The sequence below is a fragment of the Mchenga conophoros genome, linkage group LG20 (genome assembly GCF_057382185.1).
Source record: "Mchenga conophoros isolate Kocher_MC1m ecotype Shallow Benthic linkage group LG20, M_conophoros_male_GT1.1, whole genome shotgun sequence".
Classification (NCBI taxonomy): Eukaryota; Metazoa; Chordata; class Actinopteri; order Cichliformes; family Cichlidae; genus Mchenga; species Mchenga conophoros.
This window is the reverse complement of record NC_140545.1, coordinates 32554545-32577685: the sequence shown is the minus strand read 5'-3', so window position 1 is coordinate 32577685 and position 23141 is coordinate 32554545. Positions and strand designations below refer to the sequence as shown.

Sequence of the window (23141 nt, the reverse complement as noted above, 5' to 3'; positions counted from 1 at the left end):
TTTTATATTGTAAGGTATACACTTGGCAATAATAAAGAGAAAACCCCAACAGTCACCCCAACTCCCTGTGACCAAGCAGCTGGTGATAGCAGGAAGGAAAAACTCCCTTTACCAGGAAAAAAAACCTCTTGCAGGACCAGTCCCAGTGAGGGGGATCCATCTGTGATGACCTGTTTAGTGTGAGGATGATGAATCCAGATTTTACGTTTTTGTCTCAATGTTTTGAGGTGGTCAGGAGAGAATTAAACAATGAATGGCTTAATTTATAACCATCAAAATGACCACAAAAAGCATACTAAGTTAAAGAATACCCGGACTAACAAACAAAAAAAACATACACACACAATGGATCACGATCCGTCATGGACTCACCTTCCCAGAGCCTAGACGTCAACAGTGTGGGGGTGACTTTGACAGGGAACAGAACACAAATTAGCCAACATCCAAAGAAGAACTTTGAATCTCTTTCAAGATGCTTATAGAACTATTCCTGAAGACTACTTAAAGACTAAAATGTGTCTAAGAGAGTTCAGGCGTCCTTTAGGAATACCAAATATTGATTTTCAATCTTGTTGGAGTTGTGCAAACTGCCTAATATACCAAATTTCAAGATATGTCTGTGCATGTAACTGAATTGCTGAAACCATTTGCCATTTTCCTAGCAAAGCATAAAGAAACGGAGGGTTGCTCATTACTTTTCCACAGCACAGCCACACAAATATGACACGATTCTTTCTCAGCCGTGAAAGAACATGATGTTATATTTAGGACAGAAGGTAAACAGGAAGGGGGAAAAAATAGGTAGAAATATCCAGACAGAAAATGCACTTTATGCAGAGTGGGTGGATCTGGTTTAGCAGAACAGGGCACACACTGAAATGAATGACTCAGTCTATAACAGTGTGAGTGCATGCTCCTCCAACACTGACACTGTGTCATTGAACTGCACTGGTACTCTTATAAATATGTGAGGAAACTTAGAGCTAGTTACAGCAATATTCACATTACTTTTGCATGCAAGTCAGTCATTTTATTACATTAGTTTCTTATGAAACTAGTGGTTCAATCTCGTATAAACTCCAGCAGATCAATATTTTAATGTCGCTTGTTACTGTATTTTGCACAAAAACAAACACTTTAAGAAGTATATAAATTCCTTATGAGTAACACACAAAGGTCAAAGTCCAATACACTCCCATCATACTACTATAAAATGCGAGCTAACAGTGGTGGTAAAAACAGTCAAGTTCTTTGCTTTGTCAGTTCCTCATTTGAGTTGAGAAACCTCAAGCCTCAAGTAGATTCTCACATACACACAAATTAAAAGGTTTAAAATGTCTTCTCAGCTATATGTTTTTTTTCTTGGGTTCCTAGTTTGAAAGACACTGCAGAAAACACAACACACGAAAAACATAAATAACTCCAGACTCAAGAAATATTTAGCAATAGCACTTTATTGAACACAAACAACCCTAAGCCACAATACTGAATGACGAGACCAATTGGCTGCAGCAAACATTTTATAAAATAGATTCAGGTTTAATGTCACTAAATTGTTTTTTTTTTTTTTCCTTTTAACGTCAGAAAGACAGATGCAGGTTTTTCCAAAACAGTGAATGATCTTTTACATATTTAACATTTCTGTAACAAATTATCATTCACATGTTCACACAAAGGAATAACAAGGCAAAGTGCTTTCAGGATTGCATTGTCGAAAAAAATTAAAATAAAACAAAAACAGAAAAATGAATGGCTTGAGGTTAAAGGTGTGACGGTGGGTGAGAGGGGAAGGGTGGGGGAGTTGGGCTGGTCCTGTTTTAGAGTAGGCATGGGTGAGCTGTTGGGTGGGTGTGAGGGTGGTGGGATGGTGGGGCCTGGTCTGAAAAACCTCAAACCTTTCACCTTTGTCCCGTACCCCTTTGTAGTCAAAACTGGATGTAAAATGTTGGGGCAGTGCGGAAACAAGACGCCTGTGTAGCAGAATTTGGTACAGAGTGGACAGATGGATTCAAAGGCATACGGCTCGAGGGGCTCAAACTCATCCACATTTACAAATACACCTTACTATCATCCCTGTGACAACCTGTGATATCATTACAACTGTAGGGGGGAGAAAAAATAAAAATAATGAAAATAAATAAATAAATGGCTGACCCAAAAGGAAGCTGTAAACGTTGAAATATTGTATAGCATAGGGCTAGATAGGGAAAGTATATGTATAAGAGGAAACCAAAGAAATAAATGCTGTTAAAATATAAAGCCAATGGTTATTCATTTTCTTAAAAAGATGATTCCTCTGACCATTCGCCACTGAATGTTAAAGGGGATAGACTATCATCATAATCTGCATCATAACGTTGTCTGGCTTCACATTCCAGTGGTATTTTGTCGTATAAATGCTTCTCATAAATATTTTTTTTCCAAACGTCAAATAGACAAGTACACATACAGCACAACCAAGCACACTTTATGTATAACTACCATTGCTTATGATAAATCTGTATTCCCGCACTGTGAATAAACTTTTTTTTTTTTTTGTAAGTCAGAACAGGTGGAGAGACGAACAATACTCAAGGCTGCAAAACAAGGAGGTAGGAGAAATGCTACTGAAAAAACAGCAAGTGACGCTAACGCAATCGTTCACTTAAACAATTGTGACACACCAGGCTTCCTGAACCATGCTAGTGCCAACAGCTGCTAGTCCAGTTGGAGTTTGACGAGCTGTGTTTTAACAAGTGTTTGATTTTAACTTTGAATATTGACTTGGCTATTTAAAAAAAACAAAAGTGTATCTGCAGCTTTCTGACAGCTCCTGCATTGACTGGGGTAGCAGCTGTGGTGATGTACTAGTTAAAGAAATCTTAAGAGGCTCATTCATCTTTACACAAAAAAAGAAGAAGAAAAAAAAATGTCTGAATCGTGTCTTAACCCTATATTCCCAGACTGGTCATATTTCAAAATTGACTAATTTCAACTTCATTGGTCCTGTTGTCATCACAGGTCTCGAGACCGCGCTGCTGGTGATGGCATTGACTCCTTTACACACAGTAGAATAGTGTATTTGCAGATTTGTAAATGAGGTAATCAGCGTTAGGCTAAATAGGGAACCCTGTCGTTGACACACACGCCCACTTCATTCACCAGCAAAGAGAAAAAAAATAAAAATTCTCAATCAGAGGGACAGGACTGTGGAAAATTAAATCAACTTTGGAATGTTGGGTGGACAAGCCAACTTTTTTTTTTTGTTTAACTTTCTATGAAGGTGCACTGTGAAACTCTTTGATTGTAATTCATCACATGACCTGATTCAAAGTCCTTCCACTCACGTGGAGATCCTTTGTCATTACCCCATAATAAGCCACTCAAAAAACAAAAAACAAAACACAAAACAGGCAACCCATTAATCTAGCGTTTCCTTTTTAAAACTCGCAATGACTTAAGGCTGCATCAGCAGCAGATCAACGCCTGCTTTAAGTCCAGTTGTGAGAGGATTGTTAATAGCTCGTGAGTTGCAATGAGGTGGCAACATCTACAGTGAAGCAGACTAAACATAAAAACACGGAGAAACAAAAAAGAAAGAGGGACAACCACTACTAAAATGTCACAGAACATGCAGTATACATCCTTTCCTACAGTAAGCTATTCCTAATAGCACATTCAAGGGGGCTCCTAAAGGGCAAATTCTTTGATATGGCTCTGCTTTAGAGTAATCAAGCTTGGTGAGAGACTACTTCTATTATGGGCTCACAGAAGGAGCATGTCGATAAGGTGCTCCGTCAGAAGATTGCTGCCTTGGTTCAACTGCACGAATGCGTTGTGTCATTCAGTTCGACGGTAAACACTGGAAAGTGTTTCGAACATTTGTTTTCCTTCGTGTAAATAAATGTTTCCCCCCAAAGACACATCTTTTGCTGGTGAAAACAAACGGCACTTTCAAGGGGAATGTTTCTCTAAAACCACAATCACAGGACCTCCAAGTAACAAATTCTGAAAACACACAGGCTATACAGTAGATATAAATCTCATGAGTTTCTTAACTGTACAAGCTTTAGGCTACACACTGAAAAGGGAGGGACACGTAAGAACCCTTAATGCTTAACATTGAAAACAAATATAAGGCATTTCATATTTCCATTTATCCGCATACATCGCCGACAGCAGGTCTAAATATATTTTTTGTGTTTTTTTTGAGAAAACATTTCATTCAAGGAGGAAGAAAGGATGCATATACACATCTACACATGCAAATGAACATGTCTACACCGGCTATTAAACCAGAAGTCCAAACTACAATACCATCAAAGTCCATCCATAAGAAAGAAGAAGAAAAAATGCTCCTACTCAAATTTATCAACTTGTGCAGGGTCCTTTGTCTGAGCAGGCAGCTGTTAAAGATGTATGTCGATCACAGTTTTAAGAATGGAATATCACACACTCCACAATCAAATGCCACCTCTCTGATCACAAACAAGAGGACCACTTGAAATCCTTCATTTGCTACAGATGAGTGACTTTTGGTGTTAACAAAAAAAAAAGGGCATATTAAATATTTTTCCCAACTGAGGAAGCAATGATAAACAAAAGGTTATTGCACTTTTATCTTCCATTTCAAACGAGGTCAGCTTGAGAGAAGATGATCCATGCCTTAATGTCGAAGTAAGACAACAAATGTTACGTCACTCCTATAATATGATCACACTGTTATTAACACTGCACACAGCTACTACTGCAACCCTACTTGTAGTCAGTCTAGCCTAAAAATAAAAGACAAAAAACAATCTCCACAATCAAATCGCAACACAGTCACAACAAACAGTTTACCTATGTCTGATGTTGAATTCAGGTACCGCATCGTTTCACAATCTGCACTGTGAAGTTACTAACCGTCAACGAATACCCAAGAGTTGAGAAGAACAATCAGAAGAAAGCTCTGAAATTCCAGGCAATGGCCTTTCTACAGTTAATGTGTTACTGACAATCAAACCTCATGTTTCCTGCACTAGAGTTAGATGTTTTTCCTCACTTCTTTGCCTCAATTTGGTCTATAGGCTCCTTCGCTTCTTATTGTTGAGAGAGCCAGCTGAGCCCCGAGGTGCCTTCTTTGGATTTGTGCTTTCGTACTATTGATCCTCATCCATCTGATGTTTGATGTGCCCTAAATCGCATCAGTACTGTGCAAGTTATTCAGCCTCCCGAAGGGAGCAAATAGTGAAATCCAGACTAAAACTGTAGGAGTTCTTTAGAGTGTTTTGTTTGTTTTCGTTGTTTTAACTTGGATCACACTAGATTGAAGTAATAATGCTCAGTGGGAGTATGAGCCCATCTACTGTAGTCATGTATGTTCAGTGTAATTTCTCTTTCCCAATATAAGGCTTCTGGGAAATACAAATGGAAGACCGTACCTTTCGGTAGTAACAAATAAAAGGCACCATGCCAACACTGTGTTCGATATTACACAGGTCTTATTGGTGGGGGAAATTAATGACCAAGTGTTCAGGCAGGGAAGGTGGTCAAACGAGCATTAGTCATAATGTAAAACTTGTATTGTTCTGACTTACAGAGGTAAAGTTTTATAGCTACCTTCATTTCCCACCTTAACTTAGACTCTACCCTTCGCTCCACATGACTTGCGTCAGATAACAGAGTCATTGGTTGATCGTAATGAAGAGAAACATGTCGCAACAGGGTTAACTAAGCTTTTCAGTTCAGTTTTCAATTCAAAAAGGAAAAAAAGAAGAATAAAAGGGCTTGTGCATGTTTAGGTTCGACATGCATATGTTGAAAAGTCACTCACACTACAAGAGAAATCTTCACAACTGGCATCAGGAAGGAAAAAAAAGAAAGAAAGAAAGAAAAAAAAAAAAAAAAAAAAAAAAAAGAACGCCCCGCCCCCCCAAAATCACAGAGGATAAATGTCAGCATTGTCACACAAAAGATCACTGATGAGGTAAAACTGCAGGTCCAATAAAAAGTACAAAGTGCAGTTGGCTGCCCCTTCGCAAGGTAGGAAACATGAGACATCTACTGACACTAATCAAACACTTCCGCGTAGATACATCTGATTTAGGCTGGTTTAAGCAGAATTACACAACTCACAACGAAATGGATCGAAAGATCTGAACTCTTTGTTAGCATAGCTGTACAAGCAAGAATTTCTTTTCTGTCTGAATATTTCTGAGGTACACCACTGCTCTCCCCCCACCCCCCACCCCGGTCGTTTGGCTCTAGATATTACATAAGCCAAAGTCGATTGTTTACGAGTGAACTCTGAATTCATTCACAGTGGAAAATATGGCGAGATCCCAACCACTCCGAGCAATCTCTGCACCATGGCAACCTTGAGCTATGTGCTACCTCAATTTATTTGTGTGCTTCTTGACACCCAGAGATTTTTGTAAGACCAAACAAAAGAAGGAAGAAAAAAAAAAAGAAGCCAATTTTCTTTTTCAGCAATCCAACCTAGCAGCATAACTCTGAAGGTGACAACTAAACAGGTACTGCCAGGTATCATTTTCTTTTATAGCTTTTAAGGCAAAAGGCTCAACAGTGGATCAGAGGGTTGAATTGAAATTTGCAATTTACTTCAAGTAAGAACCAAGACATCCATTGAGGCAAATCAATTCTATTCTGTATTTATACCATGCAGTTTTGGACATCAAAAATTGTTTTTTTCTCCTTGTAACACACTTTACAAACCACCTTATTTACCACAAAACCTAGGGACTGCTTTGCCAATACCAAAGGGACTAAGTATATTCTTCAAAAAATGTCCAATTATAAAATAGACTTCTAGCAACACCAATTTTTTTTTTTTTCCAAACAGAATACTTGGTTTCAAGTATGAATATCCCATGCAAATATTTATAGCTTTTCTTTTGACTAATATAACTGGTGAAAAGCATGCAGCTCCAAACACAAAATTTATAATACTCCTGCCTATGTCTGAATATGTTACGGACTGAGTAAATGTGATTAATGTCTAAAGGCAAATCAAGGTTTCTATGGCACTAAATGGGTGTAGCTTAGGTGCATTTTTTTTGTCAAATATAGGCTATTTAACGTGTGATCGTATCTACTGAAGACCACCTTGTCCCTCTTGTTTTACTGTACTGTAAGGCAATCTCAATGGAATGGATGAATATGAATGTTGAATTCATCTGAACTCCTGTCCTCCGTTTACCTTGTAGGCTACACTCCACACAATATGTATAGAGAAAGAAAAGTGATATTTCACAACAGTAAGCCTATACACCAATGATGATGCCAAAAGAAATATCCAGACTTTCGATGCAGGAAGACTACTACACACACAGTATAATATGCAGAGAATCATTTTACTACATGCTACCTGTATAATCATATCTATGCAAGACAAATGAAGAGCAACAGTTTAAAGTCGGGAGAAAGCAATTTGTCCTGCTCTAAACTGACCCTACATTCATTTCAGTCAGAAAATTCATGGCTCAGATTTGATGGTCAGACTGTAAACTGCTTGAATGCATAAATCCATTGCTGCTTTACTAAGAGGGGTTTCCCCCCTTAACACATTTTGGCAATCAGGCCTTTTTTTTGTGACCAAAGATTATGACATCTAACCCGCATTTAAATCTTCCATTGGCATTTATGCTTTGATTTACTAAACTGGCCTAAATGGATGGCAGTGCAATATTTGTGCTGCACACTATTACACACGCACGTGCGCTATTGCTACAAGTGGACCTTTCATTGCTTTCCGTTTCTGACTCCAGATATATTGTATATGCTCCATTTGTTTAATCGTTGCTATATCAAAATCGTGATCTAGCTCCGTGCACAATCATTCAGTTATTACTGGTACACACAAATAATAATTATAATAATAATGAAAAAAAAGCATGTATAAGAACACTGTAATAAAACAAAAGGATTCAGTTACGACTTGTATAGTTGCAAGGGGCAATGGCTCCATTTACTAGTCAGATATGGACATCACAAGAGGCAAGCAAAAAAAAAATTTAAAAAAAGGACACCCCTGCCTGGACAGGCTGGCCTGACAGCACCTACTGATGGCAGAAAGAGTATGCAGTTTTTGAGGAGCCTGCCTGAGGTGTTTAAAAATCATTGGACTGACTTTAAGTGACTTAGACCAGAGTCTATCGTCAGCAGTAGGCTGGGTAATGTAACCATATCACGCTGCTGGGCCATGCACCCAGAAACCGATAACTCAAGTGAGCGGGCAGTGGACACTGTCCCCAAAAATACACCTTTTTTTTTTTTTCTTTCTTTTTTTCCCTATTTTAAATAATGCATTGTTGGAGTACAATTTCATTGCAGCCTTTGCTTGTCTTTTTACAACCCTTCTTTCCTGTTTTCAGCAGCATTACACATGCATGTAAACATAAGTACATACATTACATCTGCTCTATTTTGCACACTTAGAACCTGAATGTACTAAAGTGCGTGCTTGACTATCTAATTAAGTGCTGTGGGATTGGGGTTAAAAAGGAATTAAATTATGGAACATCCCATCAAGAAGAAAAGTGTAGACATAATAATCCTGCAGAGATCTGATTGGATTAATAAATTCTGCCTGTTGTTTCAGCACAGATCCTGAGATTACAACAAAGTATGTACCCATCCCCAGTAATATTATATTGGTTCTCGAGAAAACTATAAACTAATCAAGAGAACGAAGGCCGGGGTTCACCAATTAGTTTCGCGTCATTTCAGTCAGTTATAGAGGTTGTATTAAATGCAAACTATGAATCATGAACTCAGAAATCACTGCCCTAACGTGTACTATTGTCAGTTTTAGAAAACCAAGTTAAATACAATTATGCGAAAGTGTTTTTGTAAGATGTATTTAACAACATAGCCTAGCCTAGGTCCTCATCTCTCATCCAGTCAACTAACGTGTGCAATTGTGCCACTTCATTACCTGTGGATATGAAGTTATCGCGCCAATGAAAACAATCTGACTCAGTGTAATTTAACCACCAGCCGATGGTTTTTAAAAATAAAAACAACAACAAAATAGCATAGGTACAACATCTAAAAGTCACAAACAGCTCTAGTGGTCCGATACAATCATCTTTAGTATGCTTAGTACCAGAAAATGGGGTGAAGAGACAAAAAAATGAACACAAAAAAAGCACATATTTGGATTTCTGCTATTCCTGAAATCTAAATAACAGGTATTGGCCTAAGCAAAGATCCCTCTTTTTCCTCTTAGCCCTATTTGATTCTATTAGGGATTTCAAACTCCCTGGTCTTTGATAATGCCGGGACACAAAGATAAGCCGGGCAGTTTTATTCCCACTAGATACTGTGGTTTAATGCTGTTCCAATCAAATTGGTGGAGACATGATTGGTCTCAGGGCTCGTCATTCTCTGCCATTAAGCAATCCAACTGAAATGATGTGTTACGTACGGAAGGCATGGGTCAAAAAGGCATTTCATGAGATGCCATAAAGGCAATCCAGTGCATTTGTGTTGACACTGACAGTAAAATGCCCGGCACACAGAGCCATTCGTTTAGTCTTTAGGTTATTTTTCCATGAAATATTAAAAAAAAACCAAAAAACTAACCCCCGAGAAAAAAAGAAAAATCAAAACACATTCCAGGGAAACAAAAGCCCTTGTGACAGTGATTGTCTATTCAATAACGCCAAACAAAAGAAGGCCAAAAGAAAATATTGCTTGAAAACTGCCCAATAAAAATAGCAGACAATACTCCTTAATCTGTTCTAATTGATCAGCGTTTACCGGTTGACATATAAGCTATTAGATGCTTAAGACTAGTTCATCAGCTCCGAGAAATACTCCTTTAGAGAGAGCTTGTTAAAACCGCAATGCTGATGGCCGGTTCAACTTCAGAAACACAAAGAGCAAAAACATCATTAGCGCCAAAACCCAAAATTGATCACTCTTTTCAACAATCAGGTCATTCAGATTCTAAAATCTTTTCCTTAAAAACACTGTTAAAGAGATGGGAAATAAATTGAAATGGCTTGTTCACTTATGTGCTCAGATATATGATGCTTTGATGAGGTGTTGTTGGCAGATATTACTAGTAAAGCCTTCATCTAGAATAAACAAGGCCTCAGTCAGTCACTATCCTACAGTAGTTCTCTAGTCCTACAAAAAGAGAACATTAGGCCTACGGACCCTGGGTGAAGATGAAGCAGCTGCTAAACGAGTTGACGAGGTATATCGAGATCTATTGTCTTTCTCTATACAGTACAGTTCATCTCAAATAAATAATTTATAGCCATAGTAGTGTTGATCAACTTTGGTCATAACTTATATGCTTAGAAACATTCTAGCTTAACAAACACTTATTTAGCATCTTTAAAAAAAAGTCAGTCAGCATTAAGAACAGATCGATGTTACGATGCTGACCCGAGCATGGCTCTCCTTTGGAAGGAGAGCATGCCAATGTATTCAGCAGCATTACCAAATTATCTTAAAATGCCAAACAATTCTAGGCCGTACATTTAAAGTACACTATGGAATTAACATCTTTGTGACCCTTTTCCAAATTTGCAGATTGTACTGTAGTACACAAGCATTGCACTCTGAAGCTAAATTTAGATTTTTCCCTTGTGTGGTTCCTTCATAAAAATCTAGGCTAACGGACAATTTAAAAACAAAATTAAAAAGAAAAAAAAGAAAGTAATTACCATAAAAAACAAAGAAACTCTTTGATCATTAATTTGGGAAGGCTGTATGTTCCTCTACAAGGTCACTGCAACTGATTTAACATGATATGACTTTCTTTATAGTGAGTGATATGAAGCGAAATACAGTCGAGGATAAAGACATGCTCTTAAATGTTGGTTATATAACTATGTCAACATGATTTTAAAGGGTTAAATGATTTAAAGATGGCCAGATTGCTAGTGTTTATTTTGAATGCCACACTTTATCTGAGTGACCTTGTAGAGCAATGTGCCTCTATATATTAAGCACTATTAGGAGATGGAGGAATGGGATCTAATTGCATATTAGGTTTGACTGCACCTCAAGAGAAGACCAAACACTCACGCACACACAGACACACAAACACATACATACACAGAAAACAGACATGTGGGTGGGTGCTCTCCTGGTCCTCTGGGCCATTTTAAAGGGAGTCGCCCCCTGGTGGTGATGATGGTGATAGCAGCTGACTGAGAGGGCCGTGTGGCCTCACTCAGACAGACACCCGTCGAGGCCAACTGGTGCACCGTGACGGTCTTTGACGTAGCCGTTGTGGAGGCCGTTGCTGGGCAGCGGGGCGCAGGCGGCAGTGATGCCGCAGTGCTTCAACAAGTTGAGACCCGGGGAGGGGGAGACTGTAGGAGAGGAGCAGGAGCAGGAGGAAGGGTCCCGCTGGGGGAAAGGCTTCATGGTAGAGAGGATCAGAGCCAGGCAGTCAGCCACGTCCTTGTTGGGAGCACAGGCCAGAGCTGGGGTGTGTCCTGTTCCACATCAAAATGCACATTAGAGCATCATGTGTCAGAGATTTTCTAATCAATATTGGAACTACCGATAATTAACTAATGAAACATTTAAACAATTAAAAAGTAACTCAGTGGTACAATTTCAGAGAAATACTACATTTTCTTAATTCTAATTGCTTAGTTTGCCTCAGCTCCCCCTCTTAAAGCTCTTATTACTGACTCACTTCCAGTATATGGTTTGTTGTCCACAGGCATCGGTAAACCACTTTAATATTCAGTATAGCTCAACTTCTGAACACTCGCCTCATACATTGTTGCTTCCATCTCAGTGGCCAATCAAAATCAAGGGGTGAGACTTGCATCAACATCGTCTACAATGATCCTGTCTGTCACTGTCATCCAGCACTGAAGAAGGAAGCTTTTGTAACTAAGCAATAATAAGCACTTCAGAAAAAACCCTCTACAAATTAGATCACAGGCACACCCAGTGCAAAAGCAGCTGCCTTTGGACAATGACCCTCAGAGCACTGAAAGGCCACTGCTCACTACCTGCACAGCCACATGTATGCAAAGTCTGTGTTAGTTAGTGAACACAATGAAATGTTTTACATCTGAAGAAAGAGACATTTTGCACATTAGGTTATTAAGGTAATAGATCTTTTTCTTTCACCGCTGGCTACCTGCACATAAAGGGCCAAAATCCAATAAGTAATGGCTTTAATATCATTCCACTGCCTGCATATTTAACCCATGTGCCATTAATAAAGATCACAAGTTTCAGTAATAATATAGAGCTAAAAACAAAAAGAACACTTGGATATAATGGTAGCAGTGTTTGGTGGCCAATGCATGTTTGTTTACCAGACCTATTAAAATCTGCTTTCAACATTACTTCCCTCAAACAGTAACAAGATTAACAAAATAAATGAACTGATTAAAAATGGACTGCCTTTTGTGTTCTTATCTATAGAAAAACGAAACAAACTGAAAAATCTCAATTTCGGTGTTGCTCACCTTCCTCATCCACAGCCAGCACCGTGGCTCCTCTACTCAGCAGTGCCTGCACCACCGTAGCCAGGCCATTGCGTGCTGCAAGATGGAGGGGCCTGTGGACAAACAAGGTAGTGTGTGGGAAAATAAATAAATAAATAAATAAATGCAAGTCATGATATTCAATAAAAGATCCATCCTAAATCCAATGCTCAGATGTAGATCCTAGTGATAGTAATTAAATTCCTGTACATCTGTTACTGCAACATGGCAAAATATCTTCTTAACAATACAGGGGATAAATTCTACAAATTAATTAATCTAAATTAAGTAGATTCCTGCATGAAAAATGTAATATATTAACACTTTACAGTTGAAAGGGAGAAAAAAAAAATCACGTTTGAAAAAACATGGACTATGCAGCATGTTGTGGGTATCAGTCTAATTCCACATATACAAAAAAAATCTATTGTTGGTTTAAAATGTTGCCAAGTTCTCACATTTGCAGAGCACTGTTGGTGGCATTTATCAGAGTGGGACTGTGGATCTCGCCCAAAATCAGCAGGGCGCACATCTCATGAGCCTGAGGAATAAAACAAATGACCATTAAATAAATAAATAAATAAATAAAAACAATAATAATAATAATAATAAAATGTCAACAGAAAGATATTCCTTAGAGAATCCTGTGATCTGAGGATCTTGTGAAAAACTAATGTGTACCTTGCTGCAGGCCAAGTGCAGGGCAGTGTTCCTATTCTCGTCCAGCAGTGTCAGGTCAGCCTTGGCCCGGTGAAGGAGGATGGCTGGACAACACCAAGACACAAAATTTGTTTATTTTTTTTTGTTGCACTAATTTGCCTTTTTCTTTTTTTTATTGTTATAGAAATGTTTCACATTCTGCAACAAAAACTAAATCCCACATAAGTAACAGTTGTAGTACTTACCCACGGTGCCGCTGTGTCCCTTGTCAGCTGCTACCATCAGAGCAGAGCGTCCACTTTTGTCCACTGCATTGATGTCTGCTCCATGACGAAGCACAAGCTGAAGTCCTGCGACATCCTCAGCAAATGCAGCAGCATGCAGTGGGGTCCTATAGAGACAGGAAACAAAAAAAACCAAAACAAACAAAACCCTGTTAAATGTCTGTGCTTACGAGCCAACTTTCCTGTCAAGCTCTTTGCGGTCAAACAGGACCAGGCTGCTGTACGTCTTTTTAAATTGTCTTTTATGCCCCCTTTATTAAAGATCTGTTTCGGATATTCCACCAAGATCTCCCAGTCGAGAATGTGGGAAAATGTTTGCCCATTTATAAACTATGTAACATTTAACTCCACATCCTATCCCTATATTTTTGTTTATAGCCAAAATCACACTAAATCACAACAACAGTTGCCTCAAGGTGCTTTGTACTGTAAGGTACCCCTACAAGCAGGAAACCCCAACAATAACCACAATTTGGTAACCACAATTGCTCCACATTGGTCATCTTTTGCACAGTCTAAAAGTCCCAGGTTTTTGTTTTTTTTTTCTAAATTGAACAAATTTATTCCTAAAAACCTGATAAAGTACTTTTCATTCTGCAGCCTCACCTTCCTTTGGCATCTCTGGTGTTAATCATGTGGACCCCAGAGGTTTCCAGCAGTCTTTCTGCAGCACCGCAGTGGCCATTCATCCTATCAGCAAGAAAACCATGTTAATGAAAAGTTAATGTTATCTAAAGGTAATTCGTTTTTCCAGACCAAGATACTCACAGAGCACAGTGCAGGGGGGTGAAAGGGTTTCCCTCTTCATGGATAAATGTTTTATATTCAAGTAAAACCTCCAAACAGTCTTCATGCCCTGAGAACAAACACACAAACACACATTTAACATTAGAGACAACAGATGTGACAGTGATTATGTGTAACATTAATGTTTGGGGATTAGGCATTAAACTGAGCAAACCTTTGTAAGCAGCCCAGTGTAATGGGGTGTATTGTTTGTTGTCCAGCAATTTATCTTGTGGGTCTGTTTCCATGGCGGCCTGCACCAGACTGGCCAGGATCTTTGTGTGGCCTCTGGATGCAGCATAGTGCAGCGGTGTCCTACCCTTGGTGTCCCGACATAAAGCAGAAGCTTTGTGCTCCAGCAGGGCTGTCACACACTCATCATGACCCAACACAGCCTGTGCAACGAAAAACAATGGGGAATGAGCTAAACTTCAATGTCAAAAACTGAATTCAGAATATTACTTTTTTTTTTCCCTTTACATTTTACTTCCAAGGAGCCAGACTTTTTCTAAAGTGGTCTTGAACGATAGTATAGTTCTCCAGGCTTTCCAAAGGTCTTTCAAAGTTTTGTTTGGATACTGGCTGCTTTTTCCATTCATTTTTAGTTCAGTGCTTGTACGTGACCAAGTTTTGTTTTTTGTTTAAAAAAATAAAATAAAAAAAATGCCAAAGACAACACAATCTAACATGCATTTGGGTATTTTTGCAGCAACATGCATTTGCATAGGACTAACAGGTGAAAACTTTGTGCATCTGAGTAGTGTCCAGTTTATAAAACATTTGATGACAATTTTACAACTGGAAAAAAGAAAAAAAAAAAAAAAAATAGGGAGAAAATCCATCAAAGAGCTGAAACAGGACCAGAAAGATGCACCTGGCATTGTCATTGTCATTAGAATTTTCAAACAGGGGCACATGTTAAAAACCAGCTTTATAGTTACAATGTTGTTTTTGTTTGTTAATAACAACTTCCAAGTTTAATGGCAACATTTAAATTACTATATTTCAAACAGAGATGGCATTTAGGAGTATTCCAGCTTTCTGTCACAGTCCAAAGACATGCATGCTAGGTTAACTGTTGTTTCTTTGACCTACCCCTCTGTGCAAAGCTGTGCTGCCTCTCTTGTCCTTGGCATCTGGCAGGGCACCCTTCTCTAGCAGGAAGTGGACACAGTCAGTGTGTCCTCCGAGAACAGCCAGCATCAGAGGGGTCCTGGATGGGGACAAAAGCAACAAAAAATACACTTTAGCACTGGATGTTCACTCGTCAAGTTAGCTTTAAGCATTAAAAGTTATTTGAAGCTGAATGAAAAAATAAATAAAAATAAAATAAAAATAAAAATATAAAACAACTCACTGGCCAAATTTGTCTGCCATGTTAGTGAGATCTCCCTCCTCCCCATAATCAATCATCATGCGCAGGCAGTCAGAGTGTCCATTCACAGCTGGAATGTAATAAGATACAAAAGAACAATTACAAGGTAAAAACAAAAACGAAACACAAAATCGACTTGTGGGAAAGAATCACAAACATTGCTGTATCAAGAAATCTTCCAGCTCAGATACCTGAAACATGAATTGGAGTCCACATGAGGCGGTTGTCATTGAGGAGACAGGAAGCCCCCTGGGCCAATAGCACCTCCACACAGCGTGCGTAGCCTTTCTGTGCAGCCAAGTAGAGTACAGAACGGCCTGCAGCGTCCTGCATGTCCACATATGCTGCTGTCTCCGTGAGCACACGCAAAGCCTGCCAGTGGCCCTTATCAGCCTGAACGAGCAGAGGAAGGTAGTCACAATTTTGCATTTAGTTAAGATTATGAAGCTGAAGACGAGCAGAAGTGACTGCAAGTGAGTGCAACACTTACAGCAAGATGCAGTGGACTGACTGGAATGCTGCTCTCTATGTCTCCTAGTGCATTAAAGGACATCTCCAAGAGCTGAAAGCAAGGCAGAAGAATTGATGTTGTGTAATTTAGGAAAGAAACTAGTAAAAGAAAATGTTACATAAATTGTCATTAGCCTCATGAACTAATCCCCAACCTGATGCAAAACGTGTGAGATGACTGATTAATCTATGGGCCAAGTTATTTGGTGAGTTCAAAACAGGAAACTCACCAGCTCCAGATTCTGTTTGTTGCCATGGTAAGCTGCATAGTGAACAGCACTGTAACCCTTTGAATTCACCATTGATGGATCAGCACCATTGTCCAAAAGATGCTCCAAGCAGCTGTTATTAGAAGAAGAAAAAAAAGACATAAAGAAGACATGTAATTTGCCTACAATTAACCGGTTATGGTCAGGTGATGAAAAGACAAAAAAAACAAAAACCCCAAAAAAACAAAAAACAAAACCAGAACTTACAAGTATGACTCCTTTGCCTCATCCTCATCATTCTGATGGCTCCCAGAAAAATGACGATCAACTCTGAAACAAACGAGAAATGCTTCCATTTAGTCAAACTTTCCTAAATTATGCTGTGACGTGGTTAAAACTTAACTTCTCAAACTTGATGGTTCATATGGGTCATATATAGAGTCATATTTGTCTGTATAGGCTGGCGAGAACAGTTTATCCGATACAGAGGAAAACGTAGTGTCTGCTGTGAGTAGTGCTCAGACCTTAACATGGAGAAACAAAATAATTCTTCCACAAACACATGGCACAAAATACCAGATCCACCTCAACAAGTGTACACCTGCATTTAAAGGGTGCAGGACCGTGAAGACAGCCGGTTTGAAAGAGGAGTAAACGAGGGACCACATCCACTGTGAACAACCATCGTTTAGAGGTGGTGGATTATGACACCACTTATCAGCCACTGATGATTCAGTTTTGAGATGCCTTCCCAGGCATTTCAACCCCATCTCACACCTTGCATCAAAGTGTGAGCTGCTGTTTTAGAACACCCAAATACCTAAAACAACCATCACATGTTTGAGAACTGAAGAAGCTTCTTGGACTGAGGTCTCAAACTTGTGGCCCACGTGAAAAAACATAATGCAGTTTGGCCCTTGAAGTTACTTTTTTTTTGTTAGGGAGGATTTGTTTGTTGTTAAGTGCAATGTTAAAATAAGTTCTTTAAAAAGCAAAAAAAAATATTTAATATGAAGGCAATATGAGCAGAATGTACAAACATGTTGAGGGATTGGCTGTGTTTAGTCCAGTGAAAAAGTTATTTGTAAAGAAAAAATTTTCACTAGCAGTCAAAAACTAACGTGTACACTTCGGCCTGTGCTTTTATTTTGTTAAATACGAACAAAATTATAGCAGAAGTGCTGCCATGTGTAAGGCCAGAAAGAGAGTACCAATTTGTTTATTTGGTAGTTAGTAAAGTGGCCCTCACATGAGATGACAGTGCCAGCAGTAGCCTACAGCTCATTTAAGTTTGAGACCCCTGCTTTTGGATGAGAGGCAAAATAACGTATCTATATTACAAGTTTTTAAAATCAGCCAGCCATTTTTCTAAAATAACAGTTGACTTTTTGACTTGGGCTGAATTTGGTAGCTTGTATTGACTCGGTCTTTTCAAACAGAAAACAGAGAGAAGGAGATTAACAAGTGTCTAACCTGCTGAAGGCTTGAGAGGCAGCAGAATAGTGCAGGGGAGTACAGCCTGTCTGGTCAGGCTCGTTGACCTCAGCGCCAGCGCTCACCAGGGTCACAGTGCACTGGTACCTCCCATTAGCAGCCGCATAGTGCAACGGTGTCCTGCAGACAGAAAAAAGTCCTCACTTTGAATTCTAACCTGTGTTGAGTATGCAGGACATGATACTCAGATGCTGTTTAAAACCAGATGACACCTGAACAAGATGAGCAGGACTCACCTTCCCATTATGTCCCTCTTATTCAAGTCGGTACCGCTACTTAAAAGCAAGTTCAGACATTCAACATTTCTGGAAAAAAAACAAACAAACAAAAAAAAAAAAAGATCATGAGAATAAATGAAATGGAAGTAAACAATTTAATGTAATGCATGTGCAACATTTCTGCTCATTTTAATATTTTAGTGTTAAACCAGATTCTGCATCTCACCCTCCAGAGGCAGCAGCGTGTAGACAGGTCCTCCCAAAGTTGTCAGGGGTGTTTATGTCAAACCCAGCTGATAGTACATGCTCTTTACTCATAGATGAAACTATACTATACAGCTGACCTGTGGGGCAATGAGCAAACAGCTGGAGGTAACAACTATCTCAAAGTAATACACAGACACAGATGGTAAGGGATTAGTGTAAAGAAGAGTGCACACATTTATTAAACAAACCTGAGGAGAGTAACTTGCGACAACAGTCTGAAAACCCGTACAGCACAGCTAAGTGCAAGGGGAACATTCCATGGATCCCACGTCTGCAAAGAAGAAACAAAACAGTCGATGGTACAAATGCATCTACTTACAACCAAGCGTCTTACATCGTGAAACATAAACTTTAATGCACCCTCATATTGGGCTATGCTTTAAACCATTTCTATAACCTCACAGTAACATTACTACATCAGCAACACCACTTAAAGTTGTCTGATACCTGGCTGTGTCTGCTCCGTTGGTCATCAGAGTGCTGATCAGCAGTTCATGGCCGTACTTAGCAGCAACGTGGAGAGGGGTATTGCCATACTTATCCACACAATCAATTTCCCCACCTGACGGAAATCAGAGTACAGGGAGTAAATCAAAGACCCATTAACAGAAGAGAAAGAGACAGTGACATGATCTTATAATAAAATAAAAATAAATATGAGACCGGACACTCTGTGTTACCATTTTGGATGAGGATCTGAGAGCGTGTAAAGCGTCCGTGAATGGCTGCCATGTGCAGGGGGCTCTTCCCTTCTTTGCTCTGCAGGGGGTAACAATCACATTTCAGGGTAGATCTTATGCATGGGGGGCATTTTTGCCTTTTTAGATAGTGGAGCAGTGAAGATAGACAGAAAAGTAGAGAGCAAGAGAGAAAGAGGGAAGACAGCCCAGACTTAAACCTGGGCCGGTGCACTCTGGCACTAGGATAAAGGCACCTATAGATTTTCGTTTGATAATTTTCTTCAACAAAAATGTGCAGTAATATTCTTATTAAGGCACTGTAAACTAGAAACTGAGAAATCATAAATGGTAAATAAAACCTTGGGACCTGGATTTCGTTTGGTTCTTTTTTTCTTAATATTTGTATATGTTGTCAGAATGGCCAAAGGATCGAATAATCTGATCAACCCATCTACAACTATTCCAACTCTGACTCTTGCAAAGCTGCCCTAAATAAAAATGTGGAGTTTCACTACTTTCAGAAGCAGTGAAATAAAGTAAACAAGAAGAAGAACCAAAACAGCTACCTGCTGGTTGACATCTGCCCCATTGTTGACCAGCAACTCCAGACAGAGGGCACCGTTGGTGGAGACGGCAGCCAGGTGCAGAGGGGTGTAGCCACACTTGTTGGGTTGGTTAACATTAGCTCCATGGTTCACCAGCTCTGTAGCCACAGCTTCTTGCCCCATGTAGCAAGCCACATGAAGCGCAGTGTTTCCAAAGCCATTGGGCTCATCAATCTGACAATAAAACAGTACAAAACGACATCAGAATGTGCCAAAAGCCTGAAAAATAAATAAAATGCACCCTGAGCTGCTCTCAGACGCTCACAATTTATAAACCAGACATGAGGGAAGACTACTTTGGCTTTTCTAAAGGTAAATATTTCTTGCATAGTTACTCACATCTGCCCCCATCCTAAGCAGGTACTTTACAATTTCAATGTGACCACTTGCAGCAGCAGCATGGAGAGGTGTGTAGCCCTGTTTGTCCTTGCAGCTCTTGTCAGCACTGCGCGACACCAGTAACTTCACAACCTCTAGATGCCCTGTGGATAATACAAGAAAGACACAATTCATTACAAGTTCTACTTATTTCAACAGATTAAAAGCCCAGGCCGGCACTTGTCATCATTCCTGTAAGTGCTATTTGGCAAGAAAAGTAAAACTTGCTTACCCAGGTAAGCAGCACAGTGGATAGGCTGTCTCTCCTTCTTATCGATGGCACTCAGGTTGGACCCTTTGTTCAGCAGCAGCTTAACCATCTGCAAGACAAATTGAAGGAACTTTATTGCAAAGAAAACACTATGTCCTTCAAAAACAAAGCAAATCACTTAAGCCTCACCTCCTGGAAACCACTCTGCGCCGCATGGTGCAGGGCAGTCCTGCCACTGCGATCTGCCATGTTCACGTTGCTCAGCTGGGTCAGCAGGGCCTCTGCGCAGCGCGAGGCACGGTTGGCAGCAGCCACATGCAGAGGCGTCTGCCAGAACTTGTCACGTGCATTTGCGTCAGCTCCGCGCCTCAGCAGCAGACCCACTGCCCTCTGGGAAGAGGGAAGCAATCACCACAGCTTAAGGTGCATATCACATCTGCAGCTTCCCACATTTAATTTAGTGCAGTTCATGAGTGTGTAAGTCTAAATAAGAATTATAATCTCTGTAAATTAATACATAAAAGACTTAGATGATGAGGTCATCTGACTGGGAAATCATCAGTCTTAAACGAAAAAAAGGAAATACATTGCTTACGTCATTCCTGGAAGCAGCTGCCCTGTGCAAGGGGGTCAACCATATATGGTCTTTAGCATTTACACTGGCACCTGTGATACAGAAACAGAAACACTATTACATACTATATTACATAGTCGATTTTAATTATATTTCAGGTGATACAGAGGTCGAGTGAACCAAGAATGAGCAAGCTTATTTTTGTGGAACAATGATCAGGTGTTAGGATTACTTGCTAACAGAGGTGACCAATACTTAATGCACAGATAGATGGACGCAATTCAGTCACCTGATTCAATGAGGAGGTCCATTATATGGACGTCTCCCACACAGGCAGCAGCATGAAGTGGCGTACGACGCTCTTGGTCCTGATATGCGGGGGAAAAAATTAAAAGGTATTTTTTTTGGGGTAACGTCCTTCAAAATCATGATCATGGTAACTGAATCTGCTTCATACCAGTGCATTGACATCCTCCTTTTTGTGCAATAATAGTTGAACTTCTTCAGCATTGCGACTGAAGATGGCCTGGACCAGAGGAGGCTGCAATACAGGAACATCAGTCAAATTACCGCAAAAAATAACGTTGCAAAAAAATTACGTGCAGCCGGAGCGCTGACTCTTATACGACCATCACACATCATCTACGTCTCATCTGAGGAGGTTAAACCATCGTTAAAGCCGTCAACTGCGCAGTGGAGAGGTTAAATGTACTCCCGTGACATTAAATGTTTCACTGAATATTTTTACTGTGTGTAACTGAATGGGTTTCTTGTTTGCTTCCAGCAGATACACCAAGCCTTTGGCTGAGGCCTATAGGCCATTTTTACTTACGTCAGCTAGCCAAATGGCTTCTGTTAGCTAATTCTGCAACAGAGCTGGCCCTGACCCAGACCAGGGCCTAAACTACACCATCAAAAAAATTAAAAAGTAAAACAAAAAAAACCCTCACAGATTAACATTTAAAAGACGAAGATTGCTAATCTTTTCAAATAATACCATTACCATGCGAATATCCGGCTAAATATGCATGCACCCGCCGCGAGCTAATAATGAAAGCAAGCCGTTCGGCGGAGAAGACGTAGTATGTTGCGCACAAGAGCAGTCTCTCCCAGCAAATAGACTGCGCCACAGCACAAATTCGGAGCGCTTTCTTCCAGCGTACCTGGTCTGCAATATTGAGTACTCCCATCTCCCAAACTCAGCCAGGACGGAGCTCCTTCATGAGGATAAAACTTCGAGGTATATTGTGGTGCGCTACTGTGTCCTCTTCTTAGACTACACCCATAGCTGATTGCAAACAGAAATACGGTCTCGGTCTGTCACTGTTGTTGTCTGTATCCAGTGTCTGGTCTGCTGATACTGGCTACGACTGTGCGGGTCCGCCTACAGGCGTGGCGGTCTGTTTTCGTCTCCTCGGATAAAATGGCGACACCGTGCGGCAAAAGAACGGTAAAACAGCCCGGCGTGTGACGTCTGTGGCATGGAAACTTGATTCTGCCACCGAAAAAAAATGTTTTTAAACTTGGAACCTACAAGTTAAAATTTCGGTTAACTTACTCAGTAAGTCGAAATTTCGACTTAGCTCTGCATGACAAAAGAAAAAAAAAATCCAACCACTGAAAAACAAAAAAGTTCCACTAATTTCAGGTTATTTCAAACTTTTGACTTAAGAACTCAAAATTTAAAGTAAATTTCTCAATTGTGAGTTATTTTGAAATAGTAGCCAACTCTTTATGATAAATAAATAACCTGACATTTTGAGATATTATCCCAAAATTTTGAATTATGGATGGTAAAAGTGTTCTATTTTGGGGGGTTTGGGGGATTTTTTATTCAACGGTTGAAGAAAACCCCCCAAAACACCATCTGTGGTGGTTACAGTTTAAATACAATAACACTTTATCGCATTGATTAGTCATGTATTCCCTTTTCTATCACTATAACTTAAAACATTAATTCCATCATATTGTTCTGCCCGCTAACTGGCTTTTGGCTGTCACTGCAGAGCCATATCCATGCAAATCTCCATTTCAGTTAAAGGGAGTTCTACTTTTTGTAAAACTAGAGCCAATAAAAAGTACGACATCTCCATTTCCATGTGTGAGAGTGAAACTGAAGTGAAAAATCACAGATGAAAAAAAGTAATGTAGGCCTTGGGTGTAATAATTAAGATCAAGTTAAATATCCAGATTTGCTGGATATTCGTCCAGGCTACAATGGTAAACAGTAAAATAAGCCTAGAAATTATTGACTGTTATTTTTTATTTAGCTTGAGGACCTTTGTTTTTAAACGTGATCTATCTCCCCTCTGTTATCGTTCTCGCCTTCACTGCCTCTGTTCCTTGCAGCTTCACTGTTACTGTCTCTATCGCATTCACACACTGTGTTCTGTCTTCTACTGACTTTCATTCTCTCCAGTGCTACTCTCCATCCG

The 23141-nt window shown here is 39.7% G+C and overlaps 1 protein-coding gene across 1 annotated transcript; it reads right to left on the bottom strand.

Annotated features, from left to right (window-relative positions):
* Nucleotides 1-1436: 1436 nt before the first annotated feature.
* Nucleotides 1437-22048, bottom strand: ankrd52a (ankyrin repeat domain 52a). The gene is made up of 28 exons (XM_085260787.1): nt 21870-22048; nt 21164-21247; nt 20996-21074; nt 20728-20798; nt 20322-20522; nt 20154-20241; nt 19883-20025; nt 19505-19717; nt 18939-19017; nt 18706-18820; nt 18447-18529; nt 18218-18335; nt 18010-18078; nt 17753-17893; nt 16547-16609; nt 16301-16412; nt 16051-16122; nt 15752-15953; nt 15543-15630; nt 15281-15398; nt 14361-14580; nt 14168-14255; nt 14006-14089; nt 13361-13506; nt 13137-13219; nt 12914-12996; nt 12438-12529; nt 1437-11441 (listed from the first exon to the last, which is right to left on the bottom strand). Exons 1-28 carry the CDS (start codon nt 21894-21896, stop codon nt 11170-11172), a joined length of 3234 nt encoding a protein of 1077 aa, XP_085116913.1. The 5' UTR covers nt 21897-22048; the 3' UTR covers nt 1437-11169.
* Between the last annotated feature and the right edge of the window lie 1093 nt (nt 22049-23141).

What these genes read in the sequence shown, in the direction of transcription:
- ankrd52a (XM_085260787.1), bottom strand. Translation starts at nt 21,896, where the DNA reads ATGGGAGTACTCAATATTGCAGACCAG. An exon ending in GGACCTCCTCATTGAATCAG is followed by an intron (nt 20,799 to 20,995) that starts GTGACTGAATTG and finishes TCTGTATCACAG; the next exon opens with GTGCCAGTGTAAATGCTAAA. An exon ending in CACGCTGCTGCCTCTGGAGG is followed by an intron (nt 18,079 to 18,217) that starts GTGAGATGCAGA and finishes TTTTTTTTCCAG; the next exon opens with AAATGTTGAATGTCTGAACT.